We start from the raw sequence: 17135 nt of genomic DNA on the forward strand, positions 1-17135 counted from the left end.
CTGAAGGTCTCATGACCTGGCGGAATACCTGTCCCGTTTTTTGTTCGGGCGGGACGCCATCATGTCCACCTTTGGTCTTTGCCAACGGTCCACAATCATGTTGAAAAACTTCCCTATGAAGTTTCCACTCTCCCGGGTGGAGGTCATGCCTGCTGAGGAAGTCTGCTTCCCAGTCGTCCACTCCCGGAAAGAACACTGCTGACAGTGCTATCACATGATTTTCCGCCTAGCGAAAAATCCTTGCAGTTTTCACTGCCCTCCTGCTTCTTGTGCCGCCCTTCTGTTTACGTGGGCGACTGCCGTGATGTTATCCCACTGGATCAATACCGGCTGACCTTGAAGCAGAGGTCTAGCTAAGTTTAGAGCATTATAAAATTGCTCTAAGCTTATTTATGCGGAGAGAATTCTCCAGACTTAATCACACTTCCCTGGAAATTTTTTCCCTGTGTGACTGTTCCCCAGCCTCTCAGGCTGGCCTCCGTGGTCACCGGCATCCAATCCTGAATGCCGAATCTGCGGCCCTCTAGAAGATGAGCACTCTGTAATCACCACAGGAGAGACACCCTTTTCCTTGGATATAGGGTTATCCGCTGATGCATCTGAGGATGCGATCCGGACCATTTGTCCAGCAGATCCCACTGAAGAGTTCTTGCGGGAAATCTGCCGAATGGAATTGCTTCGTAATAAGCCACCATTTTTACCAGGACTCTTGTGCAATGATGCACTGACACTTTTCCTGGTTTTAGGAGGATCCCGATTAGCTCGGATAACTCCCTGGTTTTCTCCACTGGGAGAAACACGTTTTTTCTGGACTGTGTCCAGAATCTTCCCTAGGAACAGTAGACGTGTCGTCGGAAAAAGCTGCGATTTTGGAATATTTAGAATCCACTCGTGCTGTCGTAGAACTACTTAAGATAGTGCTACTCCGACCTCCAACTGTTCTCTGGACCTTGCCCTTATCAGGAAAGCGTCCATGTTTCTTTTAAGAAAAATCATCATTCCGGCCATTACCTTGGTAAAGACCCGGGGCGCCGTGGACAATCCAAACGGCAGCGTCTGAACTGATAGTGACAGTTCTGTACCAGGAACCTGAAGTACCCTTGGTGAGAAGGGCAAATTTGGACCTGTAGGTAAACGTCCCTGATATCCAGTGACATCATATCGTCCCCTTCTTCCTGGTTCGCTATCACTGCTCCGAGTGACTCCATCTTGATTTGAACGCTTGTATGTAAGTGTTCAAATATTTCAGATCTCACCGAGCCGGTTGGCTTCAGTACCACAATATAGTGTGGAATACTACCCCCTTCCTTGTTGTAAGAAGGGTACTTTGATTATCACCTGCTGGGAATACAGCCTGTGAATTGTGTGAGGGGGAGACGTCTCGAATTTCCAATGTACACCTGGGATATTACATGTAGGATCCCGGAGTTCCCTTGCGAGTGTTGCTGAAACTCTTGAGATGACCCCCTACCGCACCTGAGTCCGCTTGTACGGCCCCAGCGTTATGCTGCGGACTTGGCAGAAGCCGTGAGGAGCTTCTGTTCCTGGGAATGAGCTGCTTGCTGCAGTCTTCTTCCCTTTCCTCTCCCCCTGGGCAGATATGACTGGCCTTCGCCCGCCTGCCCGTATGGGGACGAAAGGACTGAGACTGAAAAGACTGTGTCCTTTTCTGCCAATATGTGACTCGGGGTAACAAAAGGTGGATTTTTCAGCTGTTGCCATGGCCACCAGGTCCAATGGACCGCCCCTTTATACGGCAATACTTCCATATGCCGTCTGGAATCTGCCTCACCTGACCACTGTCGTGTCTCCGTCTGGCAGATATGTACATCACATTTACTCTTGATGCCAGAATGCAAATATGCCTCTGCGCATCACACATATATAGAAATGCATCCTTAAAATGCTCTATAGACAATAAAATCCTGTCCCTGTCAAGGGTATCAAAATTTTCAGTCAGGAAATCCGACCAAGCCCCCTCAGCGCTGCACATCCAGGCTGAGGCGATTGCTGGTCGTAGTATAACACCAGTATGTGTGTATATACTGTTATGATATTTTCCAGCTTCTGAGGGCGGCCGTATCTGGAAACGGTAACGCCATGTTTTTTATAAGCGTGTGAGCGCCTTGTCCACCCTAAGGTGTGTTTTCCAACTCGCCCCTACTACTGGCGGGAAAAAAGGGTATACCGCCCATAACTTTCTGTCGGAGGAACCCCACGTATCATCACACACTTCATTTAATTTATCTGATTCAGGCAAAACTACAAGTAGTTTATTCCCACCCTACAAAATACCCTTATTTGTGGTACTTGTGGTATCAGAAATACGTAACACCTCCTTCATTGCCCTTAACATGTAACTTGTGGCCCTAAAGGAAAAATACGTTTGTTTCTTCACCGTCGACACTGGGGTCAGTGTCCGTGTCAGTGTCTGTCGACCGACTGAGGTAAATGGGCGTTTTTACAAGCCCCTGACGGTGTCTGAGACGCCTGGACCGATACTAATTTGTCCGCCGGCTGTCTCATGTCGTCAACCGGCTTGCAGCGTGTTGACATTATCACGTAATTCCATAAGTAAGCCATCCATTCTGGTGTCGACTCCCTAGAGAGTGACATCACCATTACAGGCAATTTTCTCCGTCTCCTCACCAACATTTTCCTCATACATGTCGACACACACGTACCGACCTACAGCACACACATACAGGGAATGCTCTGATAGAGGACAGGACCCACTAGCCCTTTGGGGAGACAGAGGGAGAGTTTGCCAGCACACACCAAAAGCGCCATAATGTATATAACAACCCTAGAAGGTGTTGTTTCTATATATGGGCTCTTAATATATAATTATATCGCCAATTTATGCCCCCCTTCTCTTTAACCCTGTTTCTGTAGTGCAGGGGAGAGTGGGAGCCTTCCTCACCAGCGGAGCTGGTCAGGAAAATGGCGCTGAGTGCTGAGGAGAATAAGCTCCGCCCCTTTCACGGCGGGCTTTTCTCCCGGTTATTAGGAAAACTGGCCTGGGTTAAATACATACATATAGCCTTAATGGCTATATGTGATGTATTTATTTGCCTCTAAGGTAATCTATATTGCTGCCCAGGGCGCCCCCAGCAGCGCCCTGCACCCTCCGTGACCGAGATCAGTGAGCCGTGTAGCAACAATGGCGCACAGCTGCAGTGCTGTGCGCTACCTTCATGAAGACTGAGGAGTCTTCTGCCGCCTATTTCCGGACCTCCGTTCTGCCGTTCTTCAGCGTCTGTAAGGGGGATCGGCGGCGCGGCTCCGGGACGAACCCCAGGCTGACCTGTGTTCCGACTCCCTCTGGAGCTCAGTGTCCAGTAGCCTAAGACTTCAATCCTCCTGCACGCAGGTGAGTTGCAAGTCTCTCCCCTAAGTCCCTCGTTGCAGTGATCCTGTCGCCAGCAGGAATCACTGATTAGAAACCTAAAAAAAACTTTTCTAAACAGCTCTTTAAGAGAGCCACCTAGATTGCACCCTCTCGGACGGGCACAAAAACCTAACTGAGGCTTGGAGGAGGGTCATAGGGGGAGGAGCCAGTACACACCATGTGACCTAAAAGCTTTTTAGATGTGCCCTGTCTCCTGCGGAGCCCGCTATTCCCCATGGTCCTGACGGAGTCCCCAGCATCCACTAGGACGTTAGAGAAATATATGTTTCCAGGACGGCTGGAGTCAGGAAATCTGACTCGCTGTTTATCCTGTATGCACCCAACAAGCTGGGTGCTCCTGCTTCTAAGCAGACTATTGCTCGTTGGATTTGTAGTACAATTCAGCTTGCACATTCTGTGGCAGGCCTGCCACAGCCAAAAATCTGTAAATGCCCACTCCACAAGGAAGGTGGGCTCATCTTGGGCGGCTGCCCGAGGGGTCTCGGCTTTACAACTTTGCCGAGCAGCTACTTGGTCAGGAGCAAATACGTTTGTAAAATTCTACAAAATTGATATCCTGGCTGAGGAGGACCTCGAGTTCTCTCATTTGGTGCTGCAGAGTCATCCGCACTCTCCCGCCCGTTTGGGAGCTTTGGTATAATCCCCATGGTCCTTACGGAGTCCCCAGCATCCACTTAGGACGTTAGAGAAAATAAGAATTTACTTACCGATAATTCTATTTCTCATAGTCCGTAGTGGATGCTGGGCGCCCATCCCAAGTGCGGATTGTCTGCAATACTTGTACATAGTTATTGTTACAAAAATCGGGTTATTATTGTTGTGAGCCATCTTTCAGAGGCTCCTCTGTTATCATGCTGTTAACTGGGTTCAGATCACAGGTTATACGGTGTGATTGGTGTGGCTGGTATGAGTCTTACCCGGGATTCAAAATCCTTCCTTATTGTGTACGCTCGTCCGGGCACAGTATCCTAACTGAGGCTTGGAGGAGGGTCATAGGGGGAGGAGCCAGTGCACACCAGATAGTCCTAAAGCTTTCTTTAGATGTGCCCAGTCTCCTGCGGAGCCGCTATTCCCCATGGTCCTTACGGAGTCCCCAGCATCCACTACGGACTATGAGAAATAGAATTATCGGTAAGTAAATTCTTATTTTTCATTGCCTCAATCATGTAACGGGTGGACCTATTTGGAGGGTACACTAGTCTCATCGTCATCGACACTGGAGTCGGTATCCGTGTCGACATCTGTTTCTGCCATCTGAGGTAGCGGGCGTTTTTAGAGCCCCCCATGACATTTGAGACGCTGGAACAGGCACAAGCTGAGTAACCGGCTGTTCTGTGTCGTCGACCTTTTGTGTAAGGAGTTGACACTTTCACGTAATCCTTCCATAAGTCCAACCACACCGGTGTCGATCCCGCAGGGGGTGACATCACATTTACAGGCATTCGCTCCGCCTCCACATCATTATCCTCCTCATACATGTCGACACAGCCGTACCGACACACAGCACACACACAGGGAATGCTCTGACAGAGGACAGGACCCCACAAAGCCCTTTGGGGAGACAGAGGGAGAGTATGCCAGCACACACCAGGGCGCTATATATCACAGGGATATCACATATAAAGAGTGTTTTCCCTTATAGCTGCCTATATATATTGTACTTTCTTCTAGGAGCTCAGGAGAGCCCCTAGTGTGCATCCAGCTCAGCCGGGCACAGAAATCTAACTGAGGCTTGGAGGAGGGTCATAGGGGGAGGAGCCAGTGCACACCAGATAGTCCTAAATCTTTCTTTAGATGTGCCCAGTCTCCTGCGGAGCCGTCTATTCCCCATGGTCCTTACGGAGTCCCCAGCATCCACTAGGACGTCAGAGAAACAGCAAGAAGATGAATTCTACCCAAAGTTTTAATAAAATCTGCACTTGAAAATGATTACGCTTTTGTACACACTGACCCTTTAAAAGGAAGACATATTTGCTATTAGAGTGATGACAATTACTATTTCTATCAACAAATACAGCACAGAATTGCTACTGGTGAGAAAATCCACAAAGGCAGCTCTGAAGAGTTTTGAATCCAATTTATACTTTGGGCTCAGGTACTTATTTCCCTTTCTGTATTCCCTTCCATTCCCTTTATTCTTCTCTTATTGTTTACAAAACTCACAACAGTCAAGAAAGAAGAAAGTAGATGTTTAGAAGAGCAGAAATTCTTTTATAGACAGAGGACAGACACCCCAAGAATAACGAGCAGGGGGGGGGAGATTGGGAGGCGTGACGTACCAACATAATGCATGTTGAGTGCCAGGTACTTGTACTGGAAGAGAGGGTTGTTGTTGAGGTTGCTTCTTTGGATCTGCTGGAAGAAGGAGCTGACATCCCATCGATATAAGACATCTAGCAGCATAATGCTGGGTACGCGTAGGGCCACATTCAACATGGCTTCCAGTTTCTCTTTCGCGCCCATACTGGTTACCTTTCGAATGAGTTACAGTGAAACTGTGAAAACAAAAAACAAAACGACCAGTCAGATATCACATAAGCATCTATTCCAAACAAATAAGTAACTTCCAAACAAGTCAGTCAGCTTTGCCCCCTATCACCGTTAGAGAACCCTGAATATAGAGAAGTCCCCATTTTCAAAGGCACTGTTAAGGTTGGAAGAGCGACTCGTGAGCCAGACATGCAGGCTTGCTTTTCACAAATGCAGAGCATGGACTAATGGATTCATATACATGTGTTGGACCAACATTGTCACAGCCAGTACTGGATTAGAATAGACCTGGAATGGACATAAGAAAAGGGCCTAGTCCAACAATGAGCCCACGGCTCTGGTTCCAGTAATCACCACGTTTAATTTTTCTGGGAGAAATAAAACTCTCTGGCATCTCCGCGATAAACCATTGTGGAATGCATCTGCAACTTTTCTCTCACTACGCATAGACCAATCTGTGTGTAGCCAGGCATCAGCACATCATATACAAAATTAACCCCCCCCCCCCCCAGTGGTCGCTATATGTCATACATTACACAGCGAGTAAATTTTTGACCTTGGGGCTGAAAATGTTCAAGGGCCCATTCTGAGAAGTAGAGAATGTGTGGCCAGTGCTGTGTGGGCGTGTACACTTGCTGCACTAATCAGTCCCAATGTCTCCCTAAATACGTAAAAGTAGAAAAAATAAGATTTTAAACCTACCGGTAAATATTTTTCTCGTAGTCCGTAGAGGATGCTGGGGACTCCGTAAGGACCAAGGGGATAGACGGGCTCCGCAGGAGACATGGGCACTTTAAGAAAGACTTTAGGTCTGGGTGTGCACTGGCTCCTCCCTCTATGCCCATCCTCCAGACCTCAGTTAGAGAAACTGCCCAGAGGAGACGGACAGTACGAGGAAAGGATTTTAGCTAATCCAAGGGCAAGATTCATACCAGCCACACCGTATAACTTATGATATACTATCTAGTTAACAGTATGAAAAAACAACATAGCATCGGTCCAAAACCGATGAAACTATAACATAACCCTTACGTAAGCAATAACTATATACAAGTCTTGCAGAAGTAGTCCGCACTTGGGACGTGCGCCCAGCATCCTCTAAGGACTACGAGAAAAAGATTTACCGGTAGGTTTAAAATCTTATTTTCTCTAACGTCCTAGAGGATGCTGGGACTCCGTAAGGACATGGGGATTATACCAAAGCTCCCAAACGGGCGGGAGAGTGCGGATGACTATGCAGCACCGATTGAGCAAACAGGAGGTCCTCCTCAGTCAGGGTATCAAACTTATAGAACTTTGCAAAGGTGTTTGACCCCGACCAAGTAGCAGCTCGGCACAGCTGTAGTGCCGAGACCCCTTGGGCAGCCGCCCAAGAAGAGCCCACCTTCCTAGTGGAATGGGCCTTAACCGATTTTGGTAACGGCAATCCTGCCGTAGAATGCGCCTGCTGAATCGTGTTACAGATCCAACGAGCAATAGTCTGCTTTGAAGCGGGAGCGCCAACCTTGTTGGCTGCATACAGGACAAACAGTGCTTCTGTCTTCCTGACTCTAGCCGTTCTGGCCACGTAAATTTTCAAAGCCCTGACCACATCAAGGGACTCGGAATCCTCCAAGTCACGCGTAGCCACAGGCACGACAATAGGTTGGTTCATATGAAAAGATGAGACCACTTTAGGTAGGAATTGAGGACGAATCCGCAATTCCGCCCTATCCATATGGGAAACCAGATTGGGGCTTTTATGTGATAAAGCCGCTAATTCTGAAACTCGCCTAGCCGAAGTCAAGGCTAACAACATGACCACCTTCCAAGTGAGATATTTCAACTCCACCATTTTAAGTGGTTCAAACCAATGTGACTTAAGGAAACTTAACACCACGTTAAGGTACCAAGGCGCCACCGGAGGTACAAAAGGAGGCTGAATATGCAGTACTCCCTTCACAAAAGTCTGTACTTCTGGGAGAGAGGCCAATTCCTTTTGAAAGAAAATGGATAAGGCCGAAATCTGAACCTTAATAGATCCTAATTTTAGGCCCAAATTCACTCCAGTTTGTAGGAAGTGAAGAAAACGGCCCAGATGGAATTCTTCCGTAGGAGCATTCCTGGCCTCACACCAAGAAACATACTTTCGCCATATTCGGTGATAATGGTTTGATGTCACGTCCTTCCTTGCCTTTATTAGTCTAGGAATGACCTCATCCGGAATACCTTTTTCCGCTAGGATCCGGCGTTTAATCGCCATGCCGTCAAACGCAGCCGCGGTAAGTCTTGGAACAGACAGGGACCCTGTTGCAACAGGTCCTGTCTTAGAGGAAGAGGCCACGGATCTTCTGTGAGCATCTCCTGCAGATCCGGATACCAGGTCATTCGTGGCCAATCTGGAACAATGAGGATTGTTCTCACTCCTCTTTTTTCTTATTATTCTCAACACCTTGGGTATGAGAGGAAGAGGAGGAAATACATAGACCGACCGGAACACCCATGGTGTCACTAGGGCTTCCACAGCTACCGCCTGAGGGTCTCTTGACCTGGTGCAATACCTTTGTAGCTTTTTGTTGAGACGGGACGCCATCATGTCTATTTGGGGCAGTCCACACTGACTTGCAATCTGCGCAAAGACTTCCTGATGAAGTCCCCACTCTCCCGGATGTAGGTCGTGTCTGCTAAGGAAGTCTGCTTCCCAGTTGTCCACTCCCGGAATGAACACTGCTGACAGTGCGCTTACATGATTCTCCGCCCAGCGAAGAATTCTGGTGGCTTCCGCCATCGCCACTCAGCTCCTTGTGCCGCCTTGGCGGTTTACATGAGCTACTGCGGTGATGTTGTCTGACTGGATCAGAACTGGTTGGTCACGAAGTAATGCCTCCGCTTGACGTAGGGCGTTGTATATGGCCCTCAGTTCCAGGATTTTGATGTGGAGACAAGTCTCTAGACTTGACCAAAGACCTTGGAAATTTCTTCCCCTTGTGACTGCTCCCCAACCTCGGAGGCTCGCGTCCGTGGTCACCAGGATCCAGTCCTGAATGCCGAACCTGCGGCCCTCTAGGAGGTGAGCACTCTGCAGCCACCACAGGAGAGATACCCTGGCTCTGGGTGACAGGGTGATCCGCTGATGAATTTGTAGATGTGACCCGGACCACTTGTCCAGTAGGTCCCATTGGAAAGTCCTCGCATGGAACCTGCCGAAAAGAATGGCTTCGTATGATGCCACCATCTTTCCCAGTACTCGAGTGCAGTGATGCACTGACACCTGTTTTGGCTTCAATAAGTTCTTGACCAGAGTCATGAGTTCTTGAGCTTTTTCTGTCGGAAGAAAAACCCTTTTCTGGTCTGTGTCCAGAATCATGCCCAAGAAGGTCAAACGAGACGTAGGATTCAGCTGCGACTTTGGAATATTGAGAATCCAGCCGTGTTGCTGTAACACCTTCAGTGAAAGTGATACGCTGTTCAGCAACTTCTCCCGTGATCTCGCTTTTATGATGAGATCGTCCAAGTATGGGATAATTGTGACACCCTGCTTGCGCAGGAGCACCATCATTTCCGCCATTACCTTGGTGAAAATCCTCGGGGCCGTGGAAAGCCCAAACGGCAACGCCTGACATTGGTAATGACAATCCTGTACCGCAAATCTCAGGTACGCCTGATGAGGAGGATATATGGGAACATGCAGGTATGCATCCTTTATGTCCAGAGATACCATAAAATCTCCCCCCTTCCAGGCTGGCGATGACCGCTCTGAGCGATTCCATTTTGAACTTGAACTGTTTTAAGTAAAGGTTCAGGGATTTTAAATTCAAAATGGGTCTGACCGAACCGTCCGGTTTCGGGACCACAAACAGAGTTGAGTAGTATCCCTTCCCTCTTTGAAGCAGGGGAACCTCGACCATCACTTGTTGAAGACACAATTTGTGAATCGCATGTAACACTATCTCCCTTTCTAAGGGAGAAGTCGGTAGCGCCGATTTGAAAAACCGGCGAGGGGGCACCTCTTCGAATTCCAGCTTGTATCCCTGAGAAACAATTTCTATTGCCCAGGGATCCACCTGTGAGTGAACCCAGATGTGGCTGAAAAGTCGAAGACGTGCCCCCACTGGAGCGAACTCCCTCAGGGGAGCCCCAGCGTCATGCGGTGGATTTTGCAGAGGCCGGGGAGGACTTCTGTTCCTGGGAACTAGCTGTGTTGTGCAGCTTTTTCCCTCTGCCATTACCTCTGGCAAGAAAGGACGATCCACGTACTCTTTTGCTTTTATTTGAACGAAAGGACTGCATTTGATAATGAGGCGCTTTCTTAGGTTGTGAGGGAACATAAGGCAAAAAATTCAATTTACCTGCCGTAGCTGTGGAGACGAGGTCCAAGGGGCCTTCTCCAAATAATTCTTCACCCTTTTAAGGTAAAAACTCCATATGCCTCTTTGAGTCAGCATCACCTGTCCACTGTCGGGTCCATAAGACTCGCCTAGCAGAAATAGACATAGCGTTTATTCTGGAACCCAGTAAACTAATGTCCCTTTGAGCATCCCTCATATATAACACAGCATCTTTTATATGCCCTAGGGTCATTAAAATGGTATCCTTATCTAGGGTCTCAATTTCCGCTGATAAGGAATCTGTCCATGCTGCTACAGCACTACAAACCCAGGCCGACGCAATTGCCGGTCTGAGTATCGTACCAGAATATGTGTAAATGGACTTCAAGGAAACCTCCTGCTTGCAGTCAGCAGGATCCTTGAGGGTAGCCGTATCTTGGGATGGCAGCGCTATCTTTTTTGATAAGCGTGTCAATGCTTTGTCTACCCTAGGGGAGGATTCCCACCGTATTCTGTCCTTTGGCGGGAAAGGATACGCCATAAGAATCCTTTTGGGAATCTGCAGTTTTTTGTCTGGAGTTTCCCAAGCTTTTTCGCATAATTCGTTCAGCTCATGTGAGGATGGAAAGGTGACCTCAGGCTTCTTTCCTTTATACATGTGTACCCTCGTGTCAGGGACAGGGGGTTCCTCTGTGATATGCAAAACATCTTTTATTGCAATAATCATATATCGAATACATTTAGCCACTTTTGGCTGTAATTTTGCATCATCGTAGTCGACACTGGAGTCTGAATCCGTGTCGGTATCTGTGTCAACTATTTGGGATAGTGTGCGCTTCTGAGACCCCGAAGGTACCGGCGAAATTGGGACAGACATGGTTTGACTCCGACTGTTCCCTAGCCTCAGCTTTGTCTAATCTTTTGTGCAATAAATTTACATTAGCACTTAAGACATTCCACATATCCATCCAGTCAGGTGTCGGCGCTGCCGGCAGAGATCTTACATTCATACACTCCCCCTCCTCCTTAGGTGAGCCTTCAACCTCAGACATGTCGACACACGTGTACCGACACACCACACACACACACACACACAGGGAAGCTCTTTTCTGAAGACAGGTTCCCCACCAGGCCCTTTGGAGAGACAGAGAGAGAGTATGCCAGCACACACCCCAGCGCTATATGACCCAGGAAAAACACAGAATGTTTACCCAGTAGCGCCTTTATGTATGTATATGCGCCAATTATGTATCCCCCCCCCCCCCCCCTCTTGAAAACCCTCTGTCACCGTGAGTAAGCAGGGGAGAGTCCGGGGAGCTTCCTCTCAGCGCTGTGCTATGGAGAAAATGGCGCTGGTGAGTGCTGAGGGAGAAGCCCCGCCCCCTCGGCGGCGGGCTTCTGTCCCGCTCAAAATTCTTAAAAACATGGCGGGGGCTCTTTACATACATGTACAGTGCCCAGCTGTACATGTATATATGTACTTTTGCCACAGGAGAGGTTTATATTGCTGCCCAGTGCGCCCCCCCTGCGCCCTGCACCCTTACAGTGACAGATGTGTGTGAGGTGAATGGGAGCAATGGCGCACAGCTTCACTGCTGTGCGTTACCTCTATGAAGATCAAGATGTCTTCTGCCGCCTCTGAAGTCTTCTTGTCTTCTCATACTCACCCGGCTTCTATCTTCCGGCTCTGCGAGGAGGACAGCGGCGCGGCTCTGGGACAGACGGCGAGGGTGAGACCTGCGTACCAATCCCTCTGGAGCTAATGGTGTCCAGTAGCCTAAGAAACAGAGCCTTGAAACTCAGAGAAGTAGGTCTGTTTCTCTCTCCTCAGTCCCTCGATGCAGGGAGTCTGTTGCAGCAGGCTCCCTGAAAATAAGAAACCTAACTAAAGTACTTTCTGACAGGAAACTCAGGAGAGCTTCCTGAAAGCACCCAGTCTCCACTGGGCACAGTATCAAACTGAGGTCTGGAGGAGGTGCATAGAGGAAGGAGCCAGTGCACACCCAGATCCAAAGTCTTTCTTAAAGTGCCCATGTCTCCTGCGGAGCCCATCTATCCCCATGGTCCTTACGGAGTCCCCAGCATCCTCTAGGACGTTAGAGAAATTGTATTATTTTGTGAGGAAATTACAATTTTTCTGCTTTTAATTTATGGCAGCCATGTGGTCAGCCGGAGCGGTTAATCATCGTCATTGTTGTGTTTTCATGATGGGCCTATTTTTAGCTGAGGCCTGGAGCTCCGACCGCCATTCTGTTAATCTGGCCCTACCTGTACGAGATACTATCAGGACATGGTCCTATAGATGAGGGAATGGTTACAGCGATCTGGGACAGAGTGGGGAAAGCTGCAGTGTAATGTCTGGTAAACACTGAACAGTGGGGGGGTTTCTACATTGTTTATACCTAAAGTTTTTACTTTTTGCTTTAGTGGTCCTTTATGATGTTTGAATGTAACAATATTTTCTTCAAGAGCATAAGATAGGAAGTTGGTCCTACAGCACAGAAGTTGGTCCTATAGCACACCACAGCAAGAGCAGTGCATATAATTAAGTCAAGATATAGAAACGCATTCTTGTAAAATGGCTGTATGAAACAAGCTACACACAAGGGCCAATATAAAGACAATCACTTATTTCAAATCATGTATAGCTTGTTATAACATAGTAGAGAATATAACATGGTGAGGGAATTAAAGCAGAAAAATATTTTCAAAAGCAAAAATCAGGGGCTTTAAATCTCTCTGCAAAATCCGCACCCTATTGCATTTGTCCCCACTGAGTTTAAAAGATCTCCCTTTAATAAAATGTCCTAATACAAAATAAACATCAGACGCAAATCTCGGAATCATTCACATCACTGCACACTAAGGGGTGTATTCAATACCTGTTGGATCCAACAGGTCAATATTCAATGCCGGGCCAAACCAGACAGGTTTGGCCCGTTTCCGACAATGACAATCCTACTTTCTTTGAACGGGGCTAAAACCTGTCAGGATTCCGACAATTCACATGAAAAAAAAAAAATCAGCCGGCACTGAATAGGTCGGAACCCCTTCCGACCTAAACCTGACGGAAACTGCCGTCTTTCCGACAGGTACTGAATACACCCATAAGCGGTAAATTTCCTAAAGTGTGGGTTTTCAGAAGAGAGGTTACCCATATCAACCAATCAGATTCTACTTAAGCTTTACCTAGTACCATCTACAAGATAGTAGCTAGAATCTGATTGGTTGCCATGGGCAAAATTTCTTCTGAAAACCCACACTTTAATAAATATACCACTAACCGAGCAGGCAGTAGGACCATTAATCCCAATGCAGAGAGACAATCAGATACTCACACACCGTGGCCGTCACAATACTTGGAGCTCCACACTGAGCCTTTACTAGTAAGAAATGATGTGCCCGTATAAAAGTAGCCAATCCCATTCAGAAAGGACTTGAGAGCAAGGTAAGGGAGATGGATTCTAGCGTTTCTAGAGAACAATGCAGCTCAGTCTTGGAAAATGTGTCATCAGGATGGCATTATCACACGCAGACACACCATAGTTGAAAGTTCAAGGAACTGTAAAGATAAAACTGCTCCTTGTACACCAGCCACAGACAGGCAAATACGAAAGTCAAACTATTCAATAGATGTGCATGGGAGAAATCACGTCAGACGAAATGCATTCCCTGTACATTAAGGGCAATTAGATTCACTGTGCGACATAATAAATGAGCCTATATATTCCTAAGATAAATAACATACCTGAAATAACTAAAGTGTTTATAAAGCGGTCTATCCTGCTCGTTCACTCCTTTGTGCATTTATTACTATAATAGGAGGCAGCAGAGTAAAGGTGGGTACACACTAGGCGATAGGCTCTGTGAGCGACGGCGCCTAGTGTTTTCCCCTCCCGGGCTGGGCGGTCGGCGGCAGTGCATACACACTGAGCGATAGGACAACCATATCGCTCAGTGACATCACGCCGCAGCCGGGCAGGCAGCTCTTGGATGACAAAGTAAACAACGTCACTAAAGGGGGTACTCACGGAGCGATATTCTAAGCAATCTGACTAGATTGCTTAGAATATCAGCCTGATCGCTCCGTGAGTACCCCTTACAGCGATAGCGATGCGCAGCCCCGCGCATCGCTATCGCTGCTGCTAGATTGGCCTGCATGCAGGCCAATCTAGCGGGTTGCTCACTTCACCCGCTGGATAAAGTGAGCGCCCCCCCGTCTCGCACGCTCAGCACAGATCGCGCTGTGCTGAGCGGCGGGAGAGATGTGTGTTGAGCGGTTCGCTCAGCACACAACTCTCATGCATCGGCCCGTGGGTACTGGGCTTTAGGAAGGGTGAAAATGAGCGACGTCATTTTCTTTCTCTGCACCTTATGAGTGACACCGTGGTAATATACTGTTTTACAGCGACTCAAATACTGTAATAAACCATACTGAACTCTTTAATGGAAGTGCTTTGGATTAAAAAGGCAAAGACTGAACAACACATTTTACCTCCTTACATAAAAGTTTTGCCATTTACACCCTTTTCAGACAGAAAGTCTAATTAACCGTTGAAGCAGTTCTACCCGGTAATTTGCCAGTTGTCAAAGGGTCCTTTTTTCAGTGTGAAAGGGTGAACCCAGGTTTAAATTCCCAGTACTTCTACCCAGGAATTTACCAGGGTCAGACATTCGGGAATTTCGACCCAGGCTTACCCTTTCACACATACAAAACACCCGTGTTGATCCGCAAATTACCGGGTAGGAATACTGAACCCGGTAATTTGCTTGTCTGTGTGAAGTGGGGGGGGGGGGGGGGGGGGGGTCAGGCAGTAATCAGCAAAACTACCTGGCACTCAATGTCACGATTTTCAGACATTACTGTTTGAAAAGGGTATTAATGAACCTAAACCTGCCACGCTAGTGAACAGAACATATAGGGGTATATGCAATTGCGATCGAATTCCCGAAAATGTCGAAAAACGGGACATTTTCGCCCAAAAAAAAAAATTCGACAATGCAATTCAGTACTTTTCGTCAAAAAAACGGACTTTCCAAATTCGACTTTTTGAAATTCGACATTTGTCAAATTCGACATTTCTGCAATGGTACAAATGCGGCAATTCGACAAAAGTATATTCAATTGTAGTTTGTAAATTCGACAACAGTGCTTTTAGACAGTAAATTCGTCATTTTCAATCCGCCACACTTTGCTGACGGATTCTAATAAAAAATGTAAAAACATGTTTTTTTTTGTGTGTTTTTTTATTGGTAATAGCATATCTATTTATATTAGAAGGGATTAGGTACTTGGTTTGTCTATTTTGGAGGCACAAGTATTATTTATATATTTTTAAAAATATTTTTTTTATTTTTTATTTTATTTTTTAAATGGAATGTTAAAAATCAGAAAAAAAATTGTGTGGGGTCCCCCCTCCTAAGCATAACCAGCCTCGGGCTCTTTGAGCCGGTCCTGGTTCTAAAAATCCGGGGGGAAAACTGACAGGGGATCCCCCGTATTTTTAAAACCAGCACCGGGCTCTGCACCTGGTGCAAAAAATACGGGGGACAAAAAGCGTAGGGGTCCCCCGTATTTTTTACACCAGCATCGGGCTCCACTAGCTGGACAGATAATGCCACAGCCGGGGGTCACTTTTATACAGCGCTCTGCGGCCGTGGCATTAAATATCCAACTAGTCACCCCTGGCCGGGGTACCCTGGGGGAGTGGGGACCCCTTCAATCAAGGGGTCGTCCCCCCAGCCACCCAAGGGCCAGGGGTGAAGCCCGAGGCTGTCCCCCCATCCAAGGGCTGCGGATGGGGGGCTGATAGCCTTGAGAAAACTAGAGAATATTGTTTTTTCCCAGTAGTACTACAAGTCCCAGCAAGCCTCCCCCGCAAGCTGGTACTTTGAGAACCACAGGTACCAGCATGCGGGAGAAAAACGGGCCCGCTGGTACCTGTAGTTCTACTGGAAAAAAAATACCCAAATAAAAACAGGACACGCACACAGTGAGAGTAAAACTTTATTTCACACATGTCGACACACACATACTTACCTATGTTCACACGCCGACCTCTGTCCACTTGTCCAAGTAGAATCCACGGTGTACCTGAAAATAAAATTATACTCACCTGATCCAGTGTCCTGTGGTCTTTTATTATAATCCACGTACTTGGCAAAAAAACAAAAACGAACACCCGGACCAGGCATGGGACCCCTTTCCCCGAATGCAGAGACCCCCCCCGTGACTCCTGTCACAGAAAGGTCTCTTCAGCCAATCAGGAAGCGCCACTTCGTGGCACTCTCCTGATTGGCTGTATGCGCGTCTGCTGGCAGACAGCGCATCGCACAGCTCCCTCCATTAGTTTCATTGGTGAGAACTTTGCGGTCAGCGGTGGGGTTACCCGCGGTCAGCCGCTGACCGCGGGTGACCTCACCGCTGACCGCAAAGTTCCCACCATTGAATATAATGGTAAGGCTTTGCGATGCGCTGTCTGACAGCTCAGACGCGCATGGCCAATCAGCAGAGTGCCACGACGTTGCGCTCGCTGATTGGCTGAAGGGACCCTCTGTGACAGGAGTCACGTGGGGTCCCGGCATTCGTTGAAAGGGGTCCCATGTGTAAACATGGGACCCCTTTCAGTCCGTTTGGTCCGGGTTGCCGTTTTGTCGTTTTGCCAAGTACAAGGATTATTTAAAAAGATCCGGACACCGGATCAGGGGAGTATAATTTTATTCACAGGTACCCCGGATTCTTCAGTGACGAGGGGGGCGTGGCAGTCGGCGGGTCAACCTAGGTAAGTATGTACGTGTCGGCATGTATGAAATAAACTTTTACTTTCAAGGTGTGTGTCTCCTGTTTTTATTTGGGTATTTTTTTCCAGTAGAACTACCAGGTACCAGCGGGCCCGTTTTTCCACCCGCATGCTGGTACTTGTGGT

At 47.7% G+C, this 17135-nt stretch overlaps 1 protein-coding gene across 2 annotated transcripts in view; it reads right to left on the bottom strand.

Annotated features, from left to right (window-relative positions):
- RNF145 (ring finger protein 145) overlaps positions 1 to 17135 on the bottom strand; it is a 134744-nt gene that overhangs the window by 73728 nt on the left and 43881 nt on the right. For both annotated transcript variants that reach the window (XM_063928406.1, XM_063928405.1), the window contains exon 2: positions 5692 to 5907. In XM_063928406.1, coding sequence (XP_063784476.1) covers positions 5692 to 5875 — 184 coding nt within the window. In that variant the 5' untranslated portion in view covers positions 5876 to 5907. The remainder of the gene's footprint in view (positions 1 to 5691; positions 5908 to 17135) is intronic.

This window comes from Pseudophryne corroboree, chromosome 6 (assembly GCF_028390025.1).
Source record: "Pseudophryne corroboree isolate aPseCor3 chromosome 6, aPseCor3.hap2, whole genome shotgun sequence".
Classification (NCBI taxonomy): Eukaryota; Metazoa; Chordata; class Amphibia; order Anura; family Myobatrachidae; genus Pseudophryne; species Pseudophryne corroboree.